The following is a 20,261-nucleotide window of genomic DNA, read 5'->3' on the forward strand; positions in this document are numbered from 1 at the left end:
AGTGAATTGCCGAGAGCCTACAGCAACTCTTCCGGTGGTGCACGCGAACAGCAAGTGGTCTATAAACATTACACAAAGCATACCAATGGCAGCTGCACTTTGGAGCCTCATTTTAGGAAGGATGAGACAGAGTCAGAGGCACTCAAACTTGTGACCGAACAATGGACCTCTGCACCAGGTAACCCACTCAGTCATAGATAACATACCAGTTGAAGAACTTAGAAAGAAGAAAAAAAGAAAAGCGGGAGCTTAGATAAAAGAGGTAAAATAAAATCAAAGGTTCTAAAAAGCCAGCAAAGCAATGTACCACATGACGTAGGTAGACGGACGTTTAAGATGCTGGATGCTGGGTAGCGAGCAGGTGGATGAACAAGTTCCTTTCCTTCTCCCCGTTCAAGCTCCTCCCTTGCAGGGCCAGCTAACGCTGACGTAGAATAAACAGTGCTCCGAGCAGGCAGCGGGAGAGGCCGTGCATGGCTGCCTGGATCTCCACGGTCCTCGAGAGGCTCCTGCTGAGAATTATCAGCCAGTATCGCAAGAGCCCGCGTCCTGATATCTGCCCCTACGCGACCATGAATTTCGACAGGACAGAGAGCGACTGGCAGGGTCTGGTGAACGAGGTGAGCTGCTGTCCCTGCTGGGGGCGGGAAGGGGCGTGCGTGGGAGTGATCCGGGTGGATAATGCAATAGAAGCCGCGCGCCCGTGCAGCTGCTGCGGGGAAGCCTTGCACCGGGTGGGCGGAGAGGCAAGCGAAATGCTCCGCAACTGACTATCAGTGCCACGATGGGAAAAGGAAACGTGTGGTGGGAGGGGCTAGGCTGGTGCCTTCCTTTAATCATAGCCTAAATGTATAGGCATTGCCACCTAATCATCTTTCATTAACGCCTGACGCTAAAACCTGCTCGTCCTTGCAGCCACGAAATCCTGAAGTATAATTATTGCTAAAGACGCGTTGCCACCTCCAGCTGTAATGATCCGAATTGGACGTGTTCCTGAAAACCAGGATGTAAGCATCACGTGATTGCGTGCAGCGGGTGGACGGTGCAGGATGTTCGCCGGTGTACAACATATGTGCCTTTTAAATGAACGGTGCAGTATTGAATCGTTAAAAGTTGCAGGGTGGGAGATTAAACTCTGCTGTCTTTCCACAGAGCAGGTGCCTGCCAGAGTCTGTCTCACCCATTACCCCCCACCCACATAAAAGTGCATTTGAACTCATGTTCTCGTAATTATATGGGTTCCAAATCATCTTTACTGCTGCCAACAAGTTACGAGGAAGCTCCAGTCAGCCCTGCATTTTTAGCCCACAGAAGCACTCTGGATTCTCGATCTAGGGGCTGTTCTGTTGTGATGCTTTTTGGACCTCGCACAATGTGCTTAAATGCTGGCTTCACGGGCTAAAACTCATGCATGCCAACCCTCCCGATTTAGGCGGGAGACACTCGATTTTTCAATGAAAAATAATGCTATTTTTAACTGTCTCCCGCCTAAAATCATTATAACCCCAATGCAGTCTTATGGGAAAACTGCATTCTCCCGATTTCTGTTGTGAAATCTCCCTCTCAGTTGCTCCACAATGTTGGCATGTCTGATAAACTAAAAGTGTGAAGTAGAGTGTCTGGGACTGCTTTCTACTTGCTACGAACCTGCTACTACCAGGCTGGCGAAGTCTTTTGTTGCTGCTTACCATTGGACGCGCCTCCTCCTGCTCACCTTCAAAGCCATCTGGAAGAGCGAAGCATAGCGCAGTGAAGTATAGTGTCTGGAACTGCTTTCTACTTGCTATGGACCTACTGCCAGCTTCTATACAACTGGTGAAATCTTTTGTTGCTGCTTACCACTGGACACGCCTCCTCCTACTCACGTGCGCTTCAAATCCATCTAGAAGAGCAGAGTGAAGTAGATTGTCTGGTGTGTTTGGAACTGCTTTCTACTTGCTACGGACCTACTGCCTGCTGCTACACGACTGGTGAAGTCTTTTGTTGCTGTTTACCACTGGACACTCCTCCTTCTACTCACGCTTGCCTTCAAATCCATCTGGAAGAGCGAAGAGTAGTGGAGTGAAGTAGAGTGTCTGGTGGACCGGGGCTGATGGACGAACACAGGATGCTGAGGAGCTCCAAAAGCCATTAAAAAAACGAGCCAGCGGTGATGTTATCGAAAGGGAATCTTAAACCAACGACTCATCGGGACTCAGTGGCTGGCGGGCAAGATCAAGTCTACAACTCTGAAAGTGTGCGCTGCTTTCCTCGCACATTGTGCAGGCCTTTTAGCCATGCAGCAACATCTCACCCCTCTTTGTCAAAATAAATAGGAAACACAGAGGGCTTAATTACTACCGTTCCCTCAATGTCACCTCTGGACATATTGCAAGACAATGAGGCTGTTCTGCTCATCCAACCCACGGACTCGCCTCGCCCGAGGGTCCAGATAAGCGTGTCTCCTGGGTCTTTGTGGCGCCTTCCTAATTCAGCTGAGCGGGAAAACTCCTCTGGGGTAGGGTGGCCGAATCGATTGGAACCGCGACCAGTATCAATCCTATACAGCCCGCCTGCCATCTCTCACACGGACCCCAGGAATTTGAACTTGGACACACCAAGGGTCCCGTATACGACAAAGGAGTTTGGTGTAGTTGTGCCGGATGCTGAGGCTGAAGAGAACCTTGATGAAATTGAAACTCCTGCCGGTTTCCAAAGGGCAGGAGTAGAACTCCCTCCCATGTGCCCGGCATTCCTCGTGGAGGTACAGGTGCACAGCGAGTTGCAGAGCTCTGGGCAAACAACTTTGCCAGACCCGACTCATATGGGGGGTGTGTCTGAGAATATAACCGAGAGCGCAGCTTTGTCTGTGCAATCCATCCCTCGTTGTAAAGGTACAAATGACTTATGTTTGGCCGCTTCAAGCCCAACAAGAGGCCCACGGCTTCTACGAATGGATGAATATTGTGCTACTAATACCGGCTGCACGAAAGCACTTACTGCTTCCCAAACAGATAATGAGAGAATTAACAATATAGATAACGTCATTATGCATCCTTTAAGGAACTCGAAGCAAGTTTTATGTAGTGGGCCACTCAGACGTATGGCCACTACAAACTTGATTTACAGAACAAAAACAAAATTGACAACTAATTACACAAGCAAGGTGCCGTATCGTGTCCTAAAGTGCTGTCAGTGCTCATGGCAAATACTGCTATTCCTACAAGCAACCTGAGCCCCAGTGAGCTATCTGATGCAGAGCTGCTGGAGAGTCTGGAGTGTTGTGGGACACAGACCAAAGAACTCCCGGGATGACCAAGGGAACCTGGTCTGACGGATAAACCACTTACTTCGTATAACTTTTCTCTGTTTGCTGACAAACTGCTGCCAAAAGAAAAGCCGTTGCCTAAGGCGAACTGGCCAGGTACTACTTCATCCTTTGGTTTTTGCTATGGAGAATCAAGGACGTCGGCACCTGAGCATTGCATCAACGCTAGTGACAAGCACATGCCGACTTTGGTTCAGGACCCTTGCGTTATATTAGGAAAGGGGCTTAACCCCAGACCCAGTTGTGCTCTTGATGTTGGGGATAGGATGAATGCACAAGAACCTGCCGAGGGCCAGATGAGGCCTGTCAGGCCCTTGGACGTGACTGCTCCTATTACAACTGACCTAGCAGACACCACAAGTGGCTCGTCGTCACTCTTGGGCCCACTGAAGCCTGGAGGTGACGGGCCGGGAATGGTGCCTGGTCAGTCAGTCCCTAAACCCAACCCTAACATTGCGAACAGCTGGTCTGGCTCCTCTTTACCCAACCACGACTAGTCCATTTCTAATGGATCCCCTGACGAACATCCCTCCTATCAGCAACAAACAAATTCTTCAACCAGGAGAGAAAAAGTAGACTTATTTACTATAATGTCCATCACCATAGCTTTGGCACCATTTACCAAACTTTATGAACAATTGAATGACACACTCAAAGATCACACAGCACTACTGGCTTTGACACACTCCAAACTCATCTTTTTAGAGGGCTAGGCCACGGCAAATGAAAACTGCAGTACAAGAGAACATTCTTCCCGTGACATTGAAAGTATGAAGCAACAACAAGAGTGTGACCAGCGAGTCGCGTGCTCAAAGTCTACACAGACATTGAGAGTTTCCCAGTCGGTGGATTTAACAGGTGAGCACATATGACAAATAGGGAATATCATCAAACCATTGCAGGGGCCAACTGCATCAGATGGGCCCAAGAATGGACCCTGCATATGTACTGATCAAATATCACAGGCCATTTCAATGGTGAAGGACGTTGGCGATTCGAGCGAAAACCCGGCGTTCGCAATCCTCTCCCACAAGAGGACCATTGGGCATAGCAGAAAGGACGAGAGACAACGAGTAAAGTTTGAATGGATAACACCAGCCGAGATCTAATTTAACCTCATCTTTGCACCTGAACATCTCAAGGGGAGTCCCAAAACCAGTCCCATGGAAGACTCGACCCCAAAACAAGCAGCTCGCTGTAGGTGGTGAGCTGTGGGTTGCCTGTTGATGATACGGAAAACCACTAACTGTAGGCTCCTCGACGAAGTCAATGAGCCCTTCTTTACAAAAATTGTTGGATCCCTCCACTTACTCGCTGGATATCTCAGCGAGCAGTCAGCCAGCGGAGACAAGGCTGGTACAAGGCCGGCAGGTGCAGCACAGCCATCTGGGTTATCCCCTGGCTCGCCGGTTTCACCTCCTTTCCTGACTATGTCGGAGAAGAGAAGGAGAATAAATTTCAACCAACAACAGACCAGGGAAACTGACACCACTCAGGATTTTGGTGAAAACTCTGGTGCTGCGATAGAAGTTAGACCTTTGTCCTTGGGTGTCCAGGGGGGAAAGGCCCTGCCCCCATTGACAAACCAGAACGATCAGAAAAACCATGAGCAAATATCTAATCAGTCTAAGCCCCTTGAGTATCCCGGCAATAGACCAAGACAAGTTAAGAACTCAAGGAGCCATGAGACGAGATGGTCTAACATTATCCATGACTTTGGTAAGACAAGGACTAAAAATCCACACTCTCGACCTCCATTAGAGAGAGTTCTGGACCAGGATGATAACCTCATTCTCAACCGAAGAAGAGTGCTCGAATTACTTCACTGCGTGAAGATCTAAATATTGAATTTGGTGACCTTCATATCGCTTCCCCTGTTATTAAAAATATGTTGATTAATGCAACAGAAAGCTTCCTAATGTGGGGTTTTGACCTGACTACTGTAAGCTTAACAAACTCTGAAGCTGCTCACTGACTCTACTACCAACTGCACACAGGATCACTGACATCAGTAAACGGCACAGTCAGAGGTGATGCAGTAAGACCGTTATCCGCCGGAAGTTATTTGGATCTATTAGCAACAGGAAGGGTCCCTGCAGGCCTAGGGCTAAGGGCCAAGGCTGAATGTCGCATTTAAAATGGAGGCACCTTCCCGACAAGTGGGTTGTACCAAAATGATCCAGTCTTCCCAGTTACCAAGAACCAAATCAGCAGACTGGTCATGGTTGTCGAGAACATTGATATGATGATATGATTAATTTATATTGTTCTCGTACAAGTGTTAAAGAGCGTGACAAGGCAAGGGAGGGGTACCAGGGAGAACAAAAACAACGATCTTACTAGGCCCAGTGACATTGAGAACGCACAAGTGCATAGGAGAGGGAAAGGGGGGGAAAGTGCATGTAAGGGGGGAGTGGAAAGTGCGGAGCAGAGGAGAAACAGATACATTAAAATAAATAGATAATAGAGGCAATAAAGTGATAGTGCAGCCAGCAAGTGGCAAGTGCTGTATTAAGGCAGCAGACTGGGTAAATCTGCTAAGTGCAGAAATAGAAGAAAAAAAGGGGAGGGTGTGGGGGCCTGTATAGGAACAGATACAGTCCCCTGTGCAAGGGTGGCCAAGAGGCAGTGCAAGAGGGAGGCAGGTTGAGCAGGTACCTGGGCCCAGGGGACAGAGGGTGGCCAGGTGCACAGTGCCAAGAGAGAGCAGATCAGCAGGGGAGAAGGGGAGCGATGGCAGAAGCAAAGAGGAAGGTCTTGAGGTGCATCGGAACCGGAGATGGCTCTCCTCAAGTTTTAGAGTGACAGGGAGGCTATTCCAGAGGGAGGCCGAAGACGGAGATCTACCCCAAGCTTGTTTCTTTGAAAAACGACTGACCCTGAGAGAGTTAGAGGTAGAGGAGTGAAGAGCTCGAAAGGAGAGGTATTTACAGAGGGATAGCTGAAGGTATCCCAGAATAATCTCTAGCAATCCAGTCGAGTTTTAGAAGTGACGTGTCGGGGACAAAATACAGCTGAAAACCCCCATACCCACTTCCACTTAAAGTTGGCTTCATGGAATACGCAAAGTTTTATTCACCTGACCAAACCCAGTGGAACAAACCTCGGTGATTACAACCTGATCTGCCTACAATAAACATGGTTAAGAAAGATTCCTATCCTTGATGGTTTCGAAATTTCAATAAGCCCGGCTGTCAAAGGAAGAAAACGGCGCCCATCAGCTGGTCTCTTAACTGCGTTAAAATCTGGCAGCTCATTAAAACTTTTGGAGACAGTTTCATCCAGTCTCCCTGCTCAAGAACTTGTCATCGACTCGGAGCCCCAAGAACAACCACGTAGCACAGGAAACACAGCTAAATTAGTAATAATTAACGTCTACTGGAATCCTGTGCTGATTTGAAATGAAGCCTTCATAGACCAAACTGAGAACCAGATAGAGGATGCATACGTAAATAGACAGTCTAAATACGTCATCATCTGTGGTGATCTAAACATCTCGGATTTAACAGAGATTAGGCATGGTCGAAACTGGGACTGTGAGGACCCCCGGCACACCAGGAGGGTCATGTGGAATTCATCGATGCCAATTGTAACAACTTGTTTCAAACGGGTTTCGTTGAGGCAATGGGAACCTCAGTGAACATTCTCTTACTTCAGCTATTGAAGGGTAACCCAAGAAGTAGTAAACCTAGGATCTTCATGGCTTTTGTGGACCTGGTCCAGGCGTTTGATCAAATCGAACTATGGGGTAAACTTGAAACAAAAAACTGCCCTAAATCTTTACGCGAACCCATCAAGGCAATGCATTTCAACACCACATTGAGAGTGCGGCTGAACAAAACTGGCCTCTTATCTAATGAAAAAGCATGTTGAGGGGTGTTAAACAAGAGTGCCCAAAGGCACCAGCTCTCTTTAGCTTCTTTTTGGAAGATATTAAAGAGTCTCTTATATCAACAAGATCTTTTCCACAAAAGGTTGGGGTGTCCAGTTACCCCACTTATTGTATGCAGATGATGTCGTCTTAATCGACCAGACCCCTGTAGGTCTTCAAAGACTCACTACAAAGTTATATCATATCAAACGGCCTCAAAATCAATAAGGGAAAAAACGAAAGCTTTGAGTTTTGGTAACTCAAATAAAGGGGACACATTGTTTTTCTTGGTACTTAGAGAGGGTTCGAGCAAGTATACTCCTTCAAATATCTGGGTGTATGGTTAAGTGACTTGAGACCAGTATCTCAATGACATCACATCTATGAGCAAAGATCAAAGATCTCACTAGCCAAGCATGCACCCTAAACTGTAAGTTTGGCCGCTTTTCGAAAATGCTGGCTCTTCTGTTCTACAAATATAAGGTGGTTCCGGCTGTGAGATGTGGAGCAGAAGCTATGTTCAACATTCCTGAGTCCCTATGGTCACGCCTTGAAGGTTAATTTTGGAAAAAGGTGTTGGGTGTCCCTATATCTACACCTATCGCGATCATCCAGAGTGAACTGGGGCTCTCTTCTTTGAAAAGTACTGTAGAATGGAACAGATTAGCTTTGTTCAGGAAATGCTTTATGCCCTCATGCCCCACCATCTTGGAAATGTTGCATGAAGAATTCACGGCTGCATGGAATCCAATCTTGAATAGTTGGAGATTGAAAACGATGAAACAACTGGCAGAGATTGGAGGTTGACTTGATCTATTAGTGTCCAATCCAACATGGTTCAAGAAAAGGCTCAAAGAGCAGAACTGGATCCTAACCATTGAGGCAGCTGCCAGCTACCGATCTGCTGCCCTTTTGCCTCCAGAATGCCAGAAACTAAACACAGTATCCGACTACTTAAAGCAGTTTCCTGACGGGAACATCAAGGACCAATTTCTGCAAACTCGCCTGAACCTCCATCTTACGAATGAGATAAGGGCAATTTGTGGATTATCACAAGGAAACAAATACTGCTACTGTAAAGACGATTCCATGGTTGAAACTTTAAAACATCTAATAACACTATGTGTGGCTCTTAGGGATGCCTGAACAAAATACTTTGGATCCCTTCTGTCCGCGTTTCAGATTTTAGACTTAGAAGTTTGCTGGAGGTCTTTGATGGAAGGACGTAAGATCAAATATGTAATTGCAGTGGTTACATTTTTATCTGAAATTTTGTCTGAAACTTCGAATTGACCCACTACAAGTCAATTAAGGAACAGGCTTTGCTAAACTTTAGGGATGATCTATTTCTTCACTTTGATATTTTAGTTTTGTATGTAGTAGTTTTGGAAAATATGATATTGCAAAAAATATTTTCAATTTCAATGCAATAAAAAAAAAAAAGGACTGTGGATGGAGTGGACGGCGGATGCATGCCATTTCTGGGAATGGATAATGCAGGCAGTGGTCTTTATGGGGAGAGTCCGCCTTGATTGCTACCCACAGGTAGTGTGTGACCAGCACCGTTGAGCCCCAGCGCCAGCTGTGTTAAGAGCAGTTTTTGTGTAACCCCCTTTTGCAGGCTATACAACAACTAACCCTGACGCACCCAATCAAAAAAGAGGGCTAAGCCTCTCTTAAAGGTAAGTAATGCGTCAGAGCGACAAAACCTAACTCTGAGGTAGGGGTAGCAGGCTGCAACAAAGGTACAATCAGTCCACACACTTATCAATACAAAGATGCACCACACTGATGTACTGAAAAACATATACATTTATTATGTTACACATATAGGGCCTCATTCCGAGTATGCAGGTATCCTGGCGGTAGAGCTGCCAGGATACTGGCAGTTGGTACTTGACTTTACTGGCACTCAGTCCGGCAGCATTGCTTGAGAGGCACTCCTGGGACTAGGAACCTACTGGGCGACTCTGGACCAGATACCTTAATAAAAATGTTAAAAAATGTATGTGATGGCAGGGGGACTTTAGGAGAGGTTCCACTGGCCCCAACAAAAAAATCATCAGTGATCCAAAAACATAGAGGGGGGAAAAATGTTGAAGGGCCCTAGAAAGTGTCACCAGAATCCCCCAAAAAAGAATTAAAATCTTAACAAGAAGCGAGGTCGTTTCTGAGTCACATAGGCTTTGTACAGGAATATGAAACGCTAGTTGCCATCCTCAGCACAATTCCACTGTTCTCCCGGTCTTCACTGTTTGTCACTGCTCCCACTACGCTCACAGCCACTACTGCCACTCATTATAGATTTTATTATTGTTTTACCCCAGGCATCACTGAAAGGAACACTGACCTGGAGTATATTGTGCCCTCTTTTTTCACCCAGGTTATCTCTACGTACCAAATGCATGACCTCGGCCCCTTCGTATCAAGCATCTCACCACTCCTCTTCAATCACCGTTCCTCTCCAACATCTATGTGTCCTAACTGATGAAGATCGTAAAATTGTATCTGCCCACCTGTTACAACTATGCTGATGAGACACAGAGCATTTACAAAATGGTAGAAGACAGGCATTCCAGCACCGCTCTCAGCACCTGCCTCACACAAATAAGCAAATGAATTCTGGCCAACCACATTAAACTCAATCCAAACAAAACAGAAATAATTACAGTCTCACCACATTCTTCACCTGCAATGCCCCTACCATAGCCTACAGAAACAGATAACTGCCCAAACCATCTAAAGTGATCAATGATCTAGTATATTAATGGACAACAAACACATACAGTTTATTAATGGACAACGGATACATGCTGGAACCACAAGTCAATGCAATAGCCAAAAAATACTTCTATCATCTCTGCTACATCCAACTGATTATGCCCTGCCTCTCTTTCACACAAAACACCCTTGTTGCCATCTCCCTGATCTTTTCAAGAATGGAGTACGCAAACAGCATTTACTTAGGTGTGTCGGTCTATCAAAAAGACACATCAGCTAAACTACTACTCAGACTCAACCGGAGGGAACACATTACACTGGCTCTCAGAGCCCCAACTGCATACCAATGAAAGAATATACATTTTAAAGTCCTCTGCATCACCCACAGATCTCTCGGATGTCGGGGAGCATAATTTCTTCAACAAAAAAAATCACATTCTATCAACCAACTAGAGACACAAGATCGAGAAACAACATACTAATGGAAACCAGACGATTCTGTACAGAATCATGGAGTTTTCAACTTTTCCACTTGTGACAGGGTCAGGGACATGACCCTGCAGGCAAAACAGGGACCCCACTCATCCTTGGGTACGTTGCCTTCCGGTGCATTGCTAGAGTAGATTCTATCCCAGAGGTGGCGTGAGGGAGTTGAAGGGGGAGGCAGGAGTTCCTGTCTCTCCAGGGTGCCTAGTGTGTGCAACTATTGGTGCCATTGTATCATTTGCAATGCCAATCAGCCTCTGTCCTGGCCAGGTCTTTTTTGTTTTCTGGCTGAGGCCAGTGGAACAAGGCTAAGTGACAACCCCAACAGCCCTGCATTGGAGGAACGGAACCAGCACCCTGAGTCATGACAGATTTATACTGAGATCCCTGGTGGAAGGTAAACTGCCGATGTGTCAGCAACACTAGGAGACCTTAACGGCCCTTCAGGGAGCCATAGCAGAAAGAGAAGGATGGCTAGTTGTTTCTCCCATGGTCCTCCAAAAATTAAATGATGGAGAAGACCTAGCAGCCTTCTTTGTGAACTTGTAACTAGTTGTCATGTCCAGCGGGTGCAGATGGTCCTTGTGGCAGTGGTGGAAAGGGATTGGATTGGTCGACTTTGGTTCCCCCAAGATGATGCTGTGGAGAATGTGCTGTGTTCCAGCTTCTCACGGCACTTCGTATTAACTGACTCTGCCCCCGTTGTCAAGGAACAGATATCAAGCATTGGACACAGAGCAAATTTGCGTTGCTACTCTTCCCCCTAGCTACGCTCCGTGAGTTTTCAAACCTTGTATTTCCCCGGTATTCATTCTCCAGGTCTAAATCTATTTCCTTGCTGTGCTGTCTCTCATACTCTCTCCTTGCAGCAAGTTCTGTTGTCCCCAGCGACGGTCTGGATTCCCACGACAGCTTTGAGTCCCTCGTTTATCCTCTAACTTCAAATCCTGTTAGGGTACGTCGTGATCAGTATCTGACGTTCGGCGAAACTTATATTGATTCATTCTAACTTACCTTTGCGCGTCCTAACTAAGATTCTGCTTTTGGAACATTCAGAAGCAGCCGGCCGACGCTACGCAGTTTCCACAGCAACTAGACTCACTTTCTGCAGACCCGGAAGCCTGCGAGTTCCCAGTCATTGCCGCTACCGCGGCTTCACAACAGCACTCTCTAACTGCGGATCCTGGTAGTGAAAGAATCCTTCCTGAACTCTGTTTGTTGCTGATCTACTCTGTTCACTTTCCTGTTATAACTGTTTTTTTTCTGACCCGGCAGTGCATATCAACCCCTCTGGTGTTCCCTCGCCATGCCAGAGCTTTCCTCCCTTCTGCCATTTACTCTCTGAATATTTCATGACCTATCTAGTTCAGGTCCTCAGCTGTAGGTTCCTGCTCTAATCGGAACTTTTGCACTGACAGATCCAGTAGACCCGAGCAGTGTGATTTAGATTCTCATAGCTTGTGAAGACTCAGCATTACACTAGTGGCCGAGACCACTGGATGGCATCGAGATCGTTCAGCTTGCTATATGGCACCTCTTCTCACAGGGGAAGCTCAAAGGCTTTTCAAGCTCTGAACCCAGATGGAAGTACACAAAATGAGGATCTAAAATGTGAAATATTGGAGAGAATGGGATATGACGAAGAACACCATCCATTAAGACTTAGACATCTGTAGTTACGACAGGGGAGACCCCAAGACAATTGTCAGAGTGAGGGACATGTTACGTAAGTAGGTACGTCAAAAACATTTGATGATTCAAAGAAATGTTAATATTAGAACAATTTATCAACTCATTGCTCCCATATCTCCATAAGGTACTATATCATCTCCATGAGTCATCACTCGAGGAAGCCGTTCAAACTACAAATGCTTATCAATGAACTATATACTCCAGAGTCCCACCTATCAGAGCTAAGAAACCCGGTGAAGCAAAACGCAAGATCTGGCCAAGAGAGGGAAATTCTGCTGGGCGAATACACAGTCCGATAAGGACCCATATTGGGAAGATTCCTATCCAGGAGGACAGGAATAGATCAAGATAAGCCCCATGACCAAAAATAGGTATTTATTTTTTGCCTGTGGCAAACCAGGACACATCACCCAAAATTGTCCTAAACAAAAGAAAGAGGAACCAATGGAAATTGGACTCTTAACTCCAGAATCCTAGGAAGAATACCTACTAGATTAAAAACCTGAGCCCACAGAAGAACCAAAGGTCTCCAAGTATTTTGCTGATCTATTCCAGAAAGAAAAGATGCTCCCATGCACCCATCCTGGGGGATCTACTTCATGGGGGAAGCAGACAGAAAGTGTGAGGGAGCAAGGGAGATGAGTGGTGGTCTTGCGGGACTCCAGGAGTCAGCACACTGCTATTCGGCAAACCTAGTGTCCCAAAAAGAATTAGCCCTTGTACCACTCTCCGGTTTATATGTGTTCATGGAGGCCAAGACCTCTTCCCTCAGGCTCAGCTACTGTTTGACATGCTGGCATTGATTTCCCTAGTTTCGACCAGTTTTTAAGACCCTTCAGTCTAAAAAGATAGGATTCCTCACTCAAAAAGATAGGATTCCTCACTCAGGTCAAAGAAGGATCAGGGAAGGGACATTTGGGGAGAAGGGTGGAGTTATGTGACAGGGTCAGGGTCATGACCCTGTCAGGGGGGAGCAGGCACACTTCTGGGATAGGCGGCCTACTAGACCAGAGACGATCCAACCCCAGAAGTGGGGTGTGGGAGTTGAGGGGGACCCCAGTCCCTAACTCCCCAGAGTTCCTGTTGTGTGAAACTATTAGTACCACTGCTCCACTGTTCCATTCATAATCCCTGCCAGCATCTGTCCTGGTCCGATCTCTCTTTTGTTCCTTTCTAGAACTACACATCCCAGAAGTCTCTGCCATGACAATGAAAACCTGGGTAAGAGCCCGAAGACCCAATGCATCGCAAGCAGCACTAGCTATCGCCAATTTTCAACAATCATTTTGTGACCCCATTGGTACTGAACAAAAGAACTGCAGAACAACAGAGAAAATCTTACTTTGAAACATGCAGTGAAAAAAAACTGTTTTGCCCAGAGATAACAGAAAACACACGCTGAAGAGTAGAAAGGGAGCAGGGTTTACAGGGGTTTTTGAAAAATGTGACCTAAAACCCCAACCTCCTGGGAAAGAACAGGGATGTATTGGTCCCATGGAGCAGGTGACCAAAAAGACCAATGGGAGACCAGGACGGTAGTAGTGCGGAACAGGCTAGGCTATAAAAGTCGAGCAAGACAGAAGATCGATAAAGGGTGTTTGATTGAGGTTAGGAGTGGAGTTGGTGGACCAAGAGACCATGCAGTGGAGAGGAGGGTTGCGAAGATTGTGGCAGTTGTGTGAGCGAGTGAAGGTAAGGTATTGTTTATAGGATAGAGTGGAGTACGGAGAGCAAAGAGAAAAGAAGAGAAGAGTGAAACTGGTGTGAGGAGAGATGAACTGAGAAAACATCAAAACCCAGAAGTAAAAACATCAAAATCATATAATGACAGAGGAAAAGTATCAGCTTGGTACTGTGAAGAGTAAGAACCTAAGAATAAAGAATGCTTGTCTGTCAATCACTGAGATGAAGAAGTCAAAAGGAGTTATGTGGGACGTGGTCCAAAACAAAAAGGAAGGACATTTCTGAGAAGCCAGGGAAGCTCCAGCACTGCGTCATAAAAGAGGAAGTCCAGGAGAACAAAGAAGTGAGACCCAGGAGATTCAAACCACATGGACCAAGGAGGGTTAGAGATCGGGGAAGTTGCTGTTTCACACGCAAGTAACACCTGGCAAGGAGAAGTGCCCGCAGTCTGCAGTACATCCGACAGAATGGAGGAAACCTGTGAAAGTCCCAGGAGGGACACGTAATCAGGGCCAGAGCAGAGCCCCAACATTGGCCTGCCAGAGAGGCGAGATGCCAAAGACGGACTTGAGGAAGTCTGTCCAAGGAATGAGAACACCAGTCGAGAACCGAAGCAGAAAGGTTAGTGGCCTGGAAGGGAAACGGGTGGAAAACCCTTTCTTCGCTGATACCACCATCAGACTCCATAGCCTGTCGGAAGAGTGGTCAGAGAAAAGCCGGAGAATAGTTCTCAGCCAACACGAAGAAGAGGGAACACAGATCCGGTGACACAGACCCCTTACACTGCAGGTAACAGAGGGCGCGGGACACCTGGGGAACGAGGCGCAAATGTAAAAAGGAACAGAGATAATGTACCCTATAAACAAACCAAGTATAACAATTGGAGAGAGCCTCCTTGTACCAGTGAGAGCTACCACAGTCAGAATGAGGAGAATTATTCAAGAGTTCATCATACTCACCCCAGTGAATGGCGAGACCACGAGAAAAATGAGGCACACTCAGGGACTCATCAAACACGTCCCAGTGAAAGGCGAGATTACCAGAGGAGTGAAAACCATTCAGGGATTTATCATAACCTTCCCAGTGAATGGCAAGGTCAAAAGAGGAACTTTATCTTGATGTCTCAGTGTGGAGAAGATAAACCAAAGTAGAGGGGCTTGGGCCAAAACCCTGTCAATAATGAAGAAGGGAGAATGAGTGGGAAGTGGAATGAACATATAGAACCTCAGACAATCACCAGAGAGATCCCTGAAAGGAGTATAAATAATCGAGGGGAAAAGGGACACAAGTGCCTGGGAAAGCCCTCAGAAACAATTGAAGAGTTTGTTGTGAGAAATAGAAAGAGACTATTTAAAAATGTCATACTGAAGAAAGCTTTGACAAGAAGCTAACCAGGAGCAGGGAGTCATTCTGTTTTTGTTGTTTGTAGTAGTAGGGTCAATTATTCTAGTTTCAGACAGAGGACAGACTTTTCATTTGGACATTAATCCTGACGACGGCACCCCAGTTTAGTTGTGTTAGGTAGGAAAACACTTAGGATAGGTAAAGTTGGGCCTTTTCCTTATTGTTTTGGAAATAAACCATTTGAAAATTGTACATATTGGTCTGTCTCTTCCTTCTGACCTACCACAATGGTCATAATGACCATGTAACTGTCAGCAATAGCGACAATCGTGATAATTTGAAAGCACCACAGAAACCCACAAGATCACCCCTACCTCTTTAATTAACACACAATTTTTCTGCACCGCTCGTGCCTTAAAAACTCCTTTCCGGAGGCCACCAGGGGGTGCATGGAAGGTAGCTGATCCTTCTGTCGGCTCTAGTGCAGCGGTACGTAAAGGGGTTCTGAGCTCCCCCTTTACTCCCCAGCAGTCTGAATTGAGAGCAACCCCCGTGAGGGGGACACACTGGGCACCCCAGCTCCAATTTTGGGACAATTCCGCCCATGAACGGCAGAGATAACAGCAGGGAAAGGAGAGGTGGGAGAGGAGACGGGTCGGCCCGCGGCAAAGAAAGCAAAAGTATTACTCAGGAGCTGCTTCAGAGTGGACCTCACGGGAGGAAGGCTGAGGCAAGGCCCAACACCCTGGGTGGTGGTCCGGCGCGCGCACTACCAATACAAGCAGAGAGGAGGGGGGCACAGTGGGATCAAGTGGGGAAGTCCTGGAGCCACCCCTGCTGAGGAGAAGAGACAGAGCTGGAGGACGCCCCCCGCCCCGTGCTGCTGGCACGGTCAAGACGACCCTGGTGAGGAGGACTGGCTAGGCACTGCAACCTGTCAATGTGAGGAGCCCCAGAGCGGTCCGGAGGAGAGCCCATCCAGAGAGGAGATGCAAGGAGGGGTCCCCGGGGGCCAACGGTGTGCGCCCGCACACGGCAACAAGTAAGAAGCATATTGGGAAGTGGAGAAAGTTCCCAGGGGGCCTCACTGCCACACCAGAGAGACAGCATCCAGGTAGAGGCCAGGTCAGGCAGGACCACCCATGGCGGACAACCAGGGAGGCCCCAGGGGTGGCTGCCCTTCAGACCAGTGGGGCGAGCTGATCTGGAGAGCAGGATGTGGGTAGTCCCTGACCCCGGCTGAAAACATTGGACTGTGATTGCACTGTGTGCCCACCCCCTGGATGGGCACCTAGCGGGGGTCCGGCATAGAATTATAACAGAACCCAGCAGAGTAGGCACAGAGGTTAGAATGCAGTGGAAGGAAAGTGGCCACCTGCCCACTGTGGTGTGCCAGCGCCCCACTCGCCGGGGATACTCGTAACGGAGGAGAGCGAGAGGGCACTGGAGTGCGCTGGCCCGGCCCCTGGACTGCAGAGGGCCATAGAGTGATGTAGTGGCGAAGGGGTGAACAAGGCCAAGCTGTGGAGGAGCTGGGGTGAAGAATGGGCCTTGGGCAGAGATTCATGAAATGGCGATGCACACACAACCAATGGTGTGAGTGAGGGTTAATGGTACCTTGTCTGGGGCGTTTCACCTGATGCGTAGGACAAGACAGGGGTGTTCCCTCTCGCCGCTGCTGTATGCCCTCACAATGAAACCGCTGGCGATCGCGATCAGGGCCAACCAGGTGATTAAGGGCATTCGGTGTGGGGAGGTGGAATTCAAATTGTCCCTCTTTGCAGACATCTGGTCCTACCTCACAGTGGTGAGCTCCTCACTCTTGAAATAAATGTAACAGATACAGAAATGCAGGCTCCTCTCGGTCCTAAAGATCAATGTAGACAAGTCCACCATAATGCCTGTGGGCCCGGGGTGCGCGGTATCAGCTGAGAGAACCCAGTACTTGGGTATATGATATGATATGATAGGTTATTTATAACATGCTTAATACCCAGAGGGTTCTAAGCGCGGATCCGGGGATCGAATCTGTGTTGCTCCATGTCGCCTTGCTTCCAAGCACGTTGCCCCTGAGCTATCCTTCCGAGACAATGGGGGTCAAGCAAGCCCGAACGAAATACCTTGGGGTAGTTCTAAAAAAGGGACCTTGTGGGCATGACCAAAGCAAACTTCAACCAGATACTCCTTAAAGGCATGGTCTAGTAAAAATGTTTACTGTCCCTACGGGTCGGCCATGTTTTTTTAAGCCTAAGTGGCTCGATTTTAGAAAACTTTCCTATGGACCTTACCCGAGTTTTCGTCCATTAAACGCACGCGAAAACAAGCACCAGGGAGCCGCCATTTTCTGATAATCCAATCTTTTCCCCCATCGCCCTGGCTGACCTGCTTTTGCGGCACTAAATCAATTCCCCCGCCCTGAGCCTGACATTATCAAAACATTCATATTCCCCGCCTCTCTCCGTGACGTTACTGTGCTGCGTAGGCAAACGCGCCCAGTCGTCTTCTGCGCGACTCCACACAGAACCCGGAAACCAACACAGATCAACTCACAACACAGCGCGCCACAATTCGGAATATGAAACTGTACTTTAAAATGAAACAGCAACACGGTACATTTGGTAAAGTACATTTATTTGACATTCAATGTTTAGAGAATATTCAGCAATTGCCATATGAACTCCGGAAGCCATTTATTTTCTTTTATCTGTATCCGCAATAACTGTTCCGTTTCATCTTGAGTCACGCGCTGTTCCTTTATGGTACACAGGGTGTTCATTTTCGTAAAAAGAATCACTTTGGAAGCACGGTGAACCACAAGGCTGTTCCATCGACTAGGCACTAGTCCAGCCTAAAGGTTGATATGTTGCTTCATGCCACTAGTACAGCGTAAGGGCATGTGGGCCCTTGGCGATCGTCCCATAATATGGTGATCGTGCTCCAGTTGTTGACACAAAGTTTCAGGTGTCTGCTGAAGAATCCATCCGCCGGTGTCTCAAACAGATGGTAGTGGCAGAATGGGATCAAATACCTGTTATGAAAACAAAAAAATGATAATTAGTCTCGCTAGCCGAACTTCATTAATATTACTCATTTTATTTATTACGGCCGATCAGAAACTATTTGCTCGCAAGGATAGTTCAATGGAGTATGTTCGTCTCTAAAATCAATGCGAAAAGTAACGAGATAAATCGAGGCAAACACACAATGATAAACGACAGTTAGTCTACATGCGTAAGGAATGATATGATATATGATATGGCATTTGTAACGCGCCTATACTCAAGTGTTTCTAGGCGTGACGAGGCAGGTGGGGAACAAGGGCAGACAGACAACGATCCTACTAGGCCAGGTGTCTTTCTGATCTCGCATGGGGAAGGGTTGTACATAGTTAGTTAAATACAAATTAAATAATAGGGCCAGCTGGTGGCAAGTGCAAGGTAAATGCCGGGAGAAGGGGCTGAAGGATACAGAGACGGTCCCGTAGTGCAGGTAGGCAGTGTAGGGAAAAGTGGCTGGGCCAAGGACCGAGATCGGTGAGACCAGTGGACCTGCATGCCCATGTGCCCACTACGAACACGTTTTATTTGCTTTTCCTAGCTCTTCATTCATTCATTTATTCATGCATCCATTCATTAAATCTTCATTCCGGTATAAAAGCGTGTAAAGATTTACTTACATTATATTTGAAATTTCCATTGTGTCTCTTCGTAATGCAGTCTGTAAAACAGACCGTGCTCTTGACAACGATTTTTCGTATACTGAACTAAAATGAAACTCGGTCTAGTTTCTGAATTTTCTGCCTTATCATCTCTTACGTTATTGCGCACTCCTTTCAAATGTAGTTCTTTCGGCATGGTCCCTGTCTCAAGGTCAAAAAACAATAGACCCTTATACTTCCAGTGCGACTTGTGGGCCTCATCTGGGCGCTGTCCTTCGCATTCTTTATTTGCAACATCACGTAGTATAGGCATCTGTGAGAACTTGAAGTTTAGAATCCGTCTATGTAGTGCGCCTCAGTGTGCAAATGCGAACTGGCTTCTCTCCCAAATGCCACGGCCCGCCTGGCTGGCACGTTCTAAGTGCCCCAATTTTGTCCCCGTTGTCTGCGAGCTTTGCAGCCCAAATTGAGACATTTAATTTTTTGCGGAAGGTCAGGGAAAGTATAAAGTACCACAGGAGTTGAGTTAAAAGTGAGATTTATTGTTTGTTTGTTTGTTTTATTATTTGCAATACGCAAGCCTCCCCTCAGTTAACAGTGCGCAGCATTTACATTTACATGAGATGAGACATGAGAAAAATATATACATACACATATGTGAGGTGAATAGAGAGAATTCAAAGATGACACCACAGCTTGTTCGCCACCCATGATGGTGAAGGTAGGGGTTAGGTTTACAGGTACACTGTACAATAACATTTATTTACAAAAAGACAATCGTATTGCAATTATTTAAACCAGGATTTGTACTTCACAATCAGCTGTGCTTCGGGTGGGCATGGCACAGTCGCAATGTTCGGTGGCAATGGATCACTGCTCTGCACAGAAACGTCCAAAATTCCATATCTGTGCTTCTATAACACAGCAACAATAAGGCCTTTCACAAAGTCGAACTGCATTTCATCATAGACTGGTTTGATCACCCATTGCTTACTTTGTTTTGAAAACACCTTAGTGTAGCGAGGCATCCTTACTTTACCCCTAGTCCTAGATTGTTCACGTCCGACATTGCTGTTATGGGCCAAGACCGCTAGTAGAGTGCGAGGTTTCATGCCCCGAAAGCTAAAATGCAAGCGCTTTGGCCTGTACTTTAGGCACATATTGTGGAACACCTCCAAATCTCCCGTGTGACAGAATTCTGTCAGTCCTCTCAAATCTCTTGATAGAGTTTTGTCGAAAACAATCTTCTCAATGGCTTTGTGTGTCGGTGAAGATGGAATCAACCACTTCTTCTTCCGTGCCTCCTCTGGGGACAAAGGGCCATGTTCACATTGGTGGAAATGTTCATTTGCTGTCCAGCGGTGAACGTTGGTACAGTGGTGCATCAGTGACCGCCATTTTTCAAGTAATATTTCCACTGACCCCTCACAAGTTTTTGAGCTCCATCAAAGATGGTTGGTGATAGAATGTGACCACTGCAAAATACTTTCAAAACCTTT

General features: G+C 46.9%; 1 protein-coding gene across 4 annotated transcripts in view; it reads left to right on the forward strand.

Annotated features, from left to right (window-relative positions):
- The first annotated feature begins 385 nt into the window (after nt 1-385).
- Nucleotides 386-20,261, forward strand: part of CCDC149 (coiled-coil domain containing 149) — a 647,083-nt gene continuing 627,207 nt past the window's right edge. The window contains exon 1 of one of the 4 annotated variants that reach the window (XM_069631872.1): nt 386-620. In XM_069631872.1, the coding sequence (XP_069487973.1) occupies nt 474-620 (147 nt within the window). In that variant the 5' untranslated portion in view covers nt 386-473. The remainder of the gene's footprint in view (nt 621-20,261) is intronic. The other 3 variants (XM_069631871.1, XM_069631874.1, XM_069631873.1) reach the window with 3 other exon arrangements.

The sequence above is a fragment of the Ambystoma mexicanum genome, chromosome 6q, assembly GCF_040938575.1.
Source record: "Ambystoma mexicanum isolate Mex_15411 chromosome 6q, UKY_AmexF1_1, whole genome shotgun sequence".
NCBI lineage: Eukaryota > Metazoa > Chordata > Amphibia > Caudata > Ambystomatidae > Ambystoma > Ambystoma mexicanum.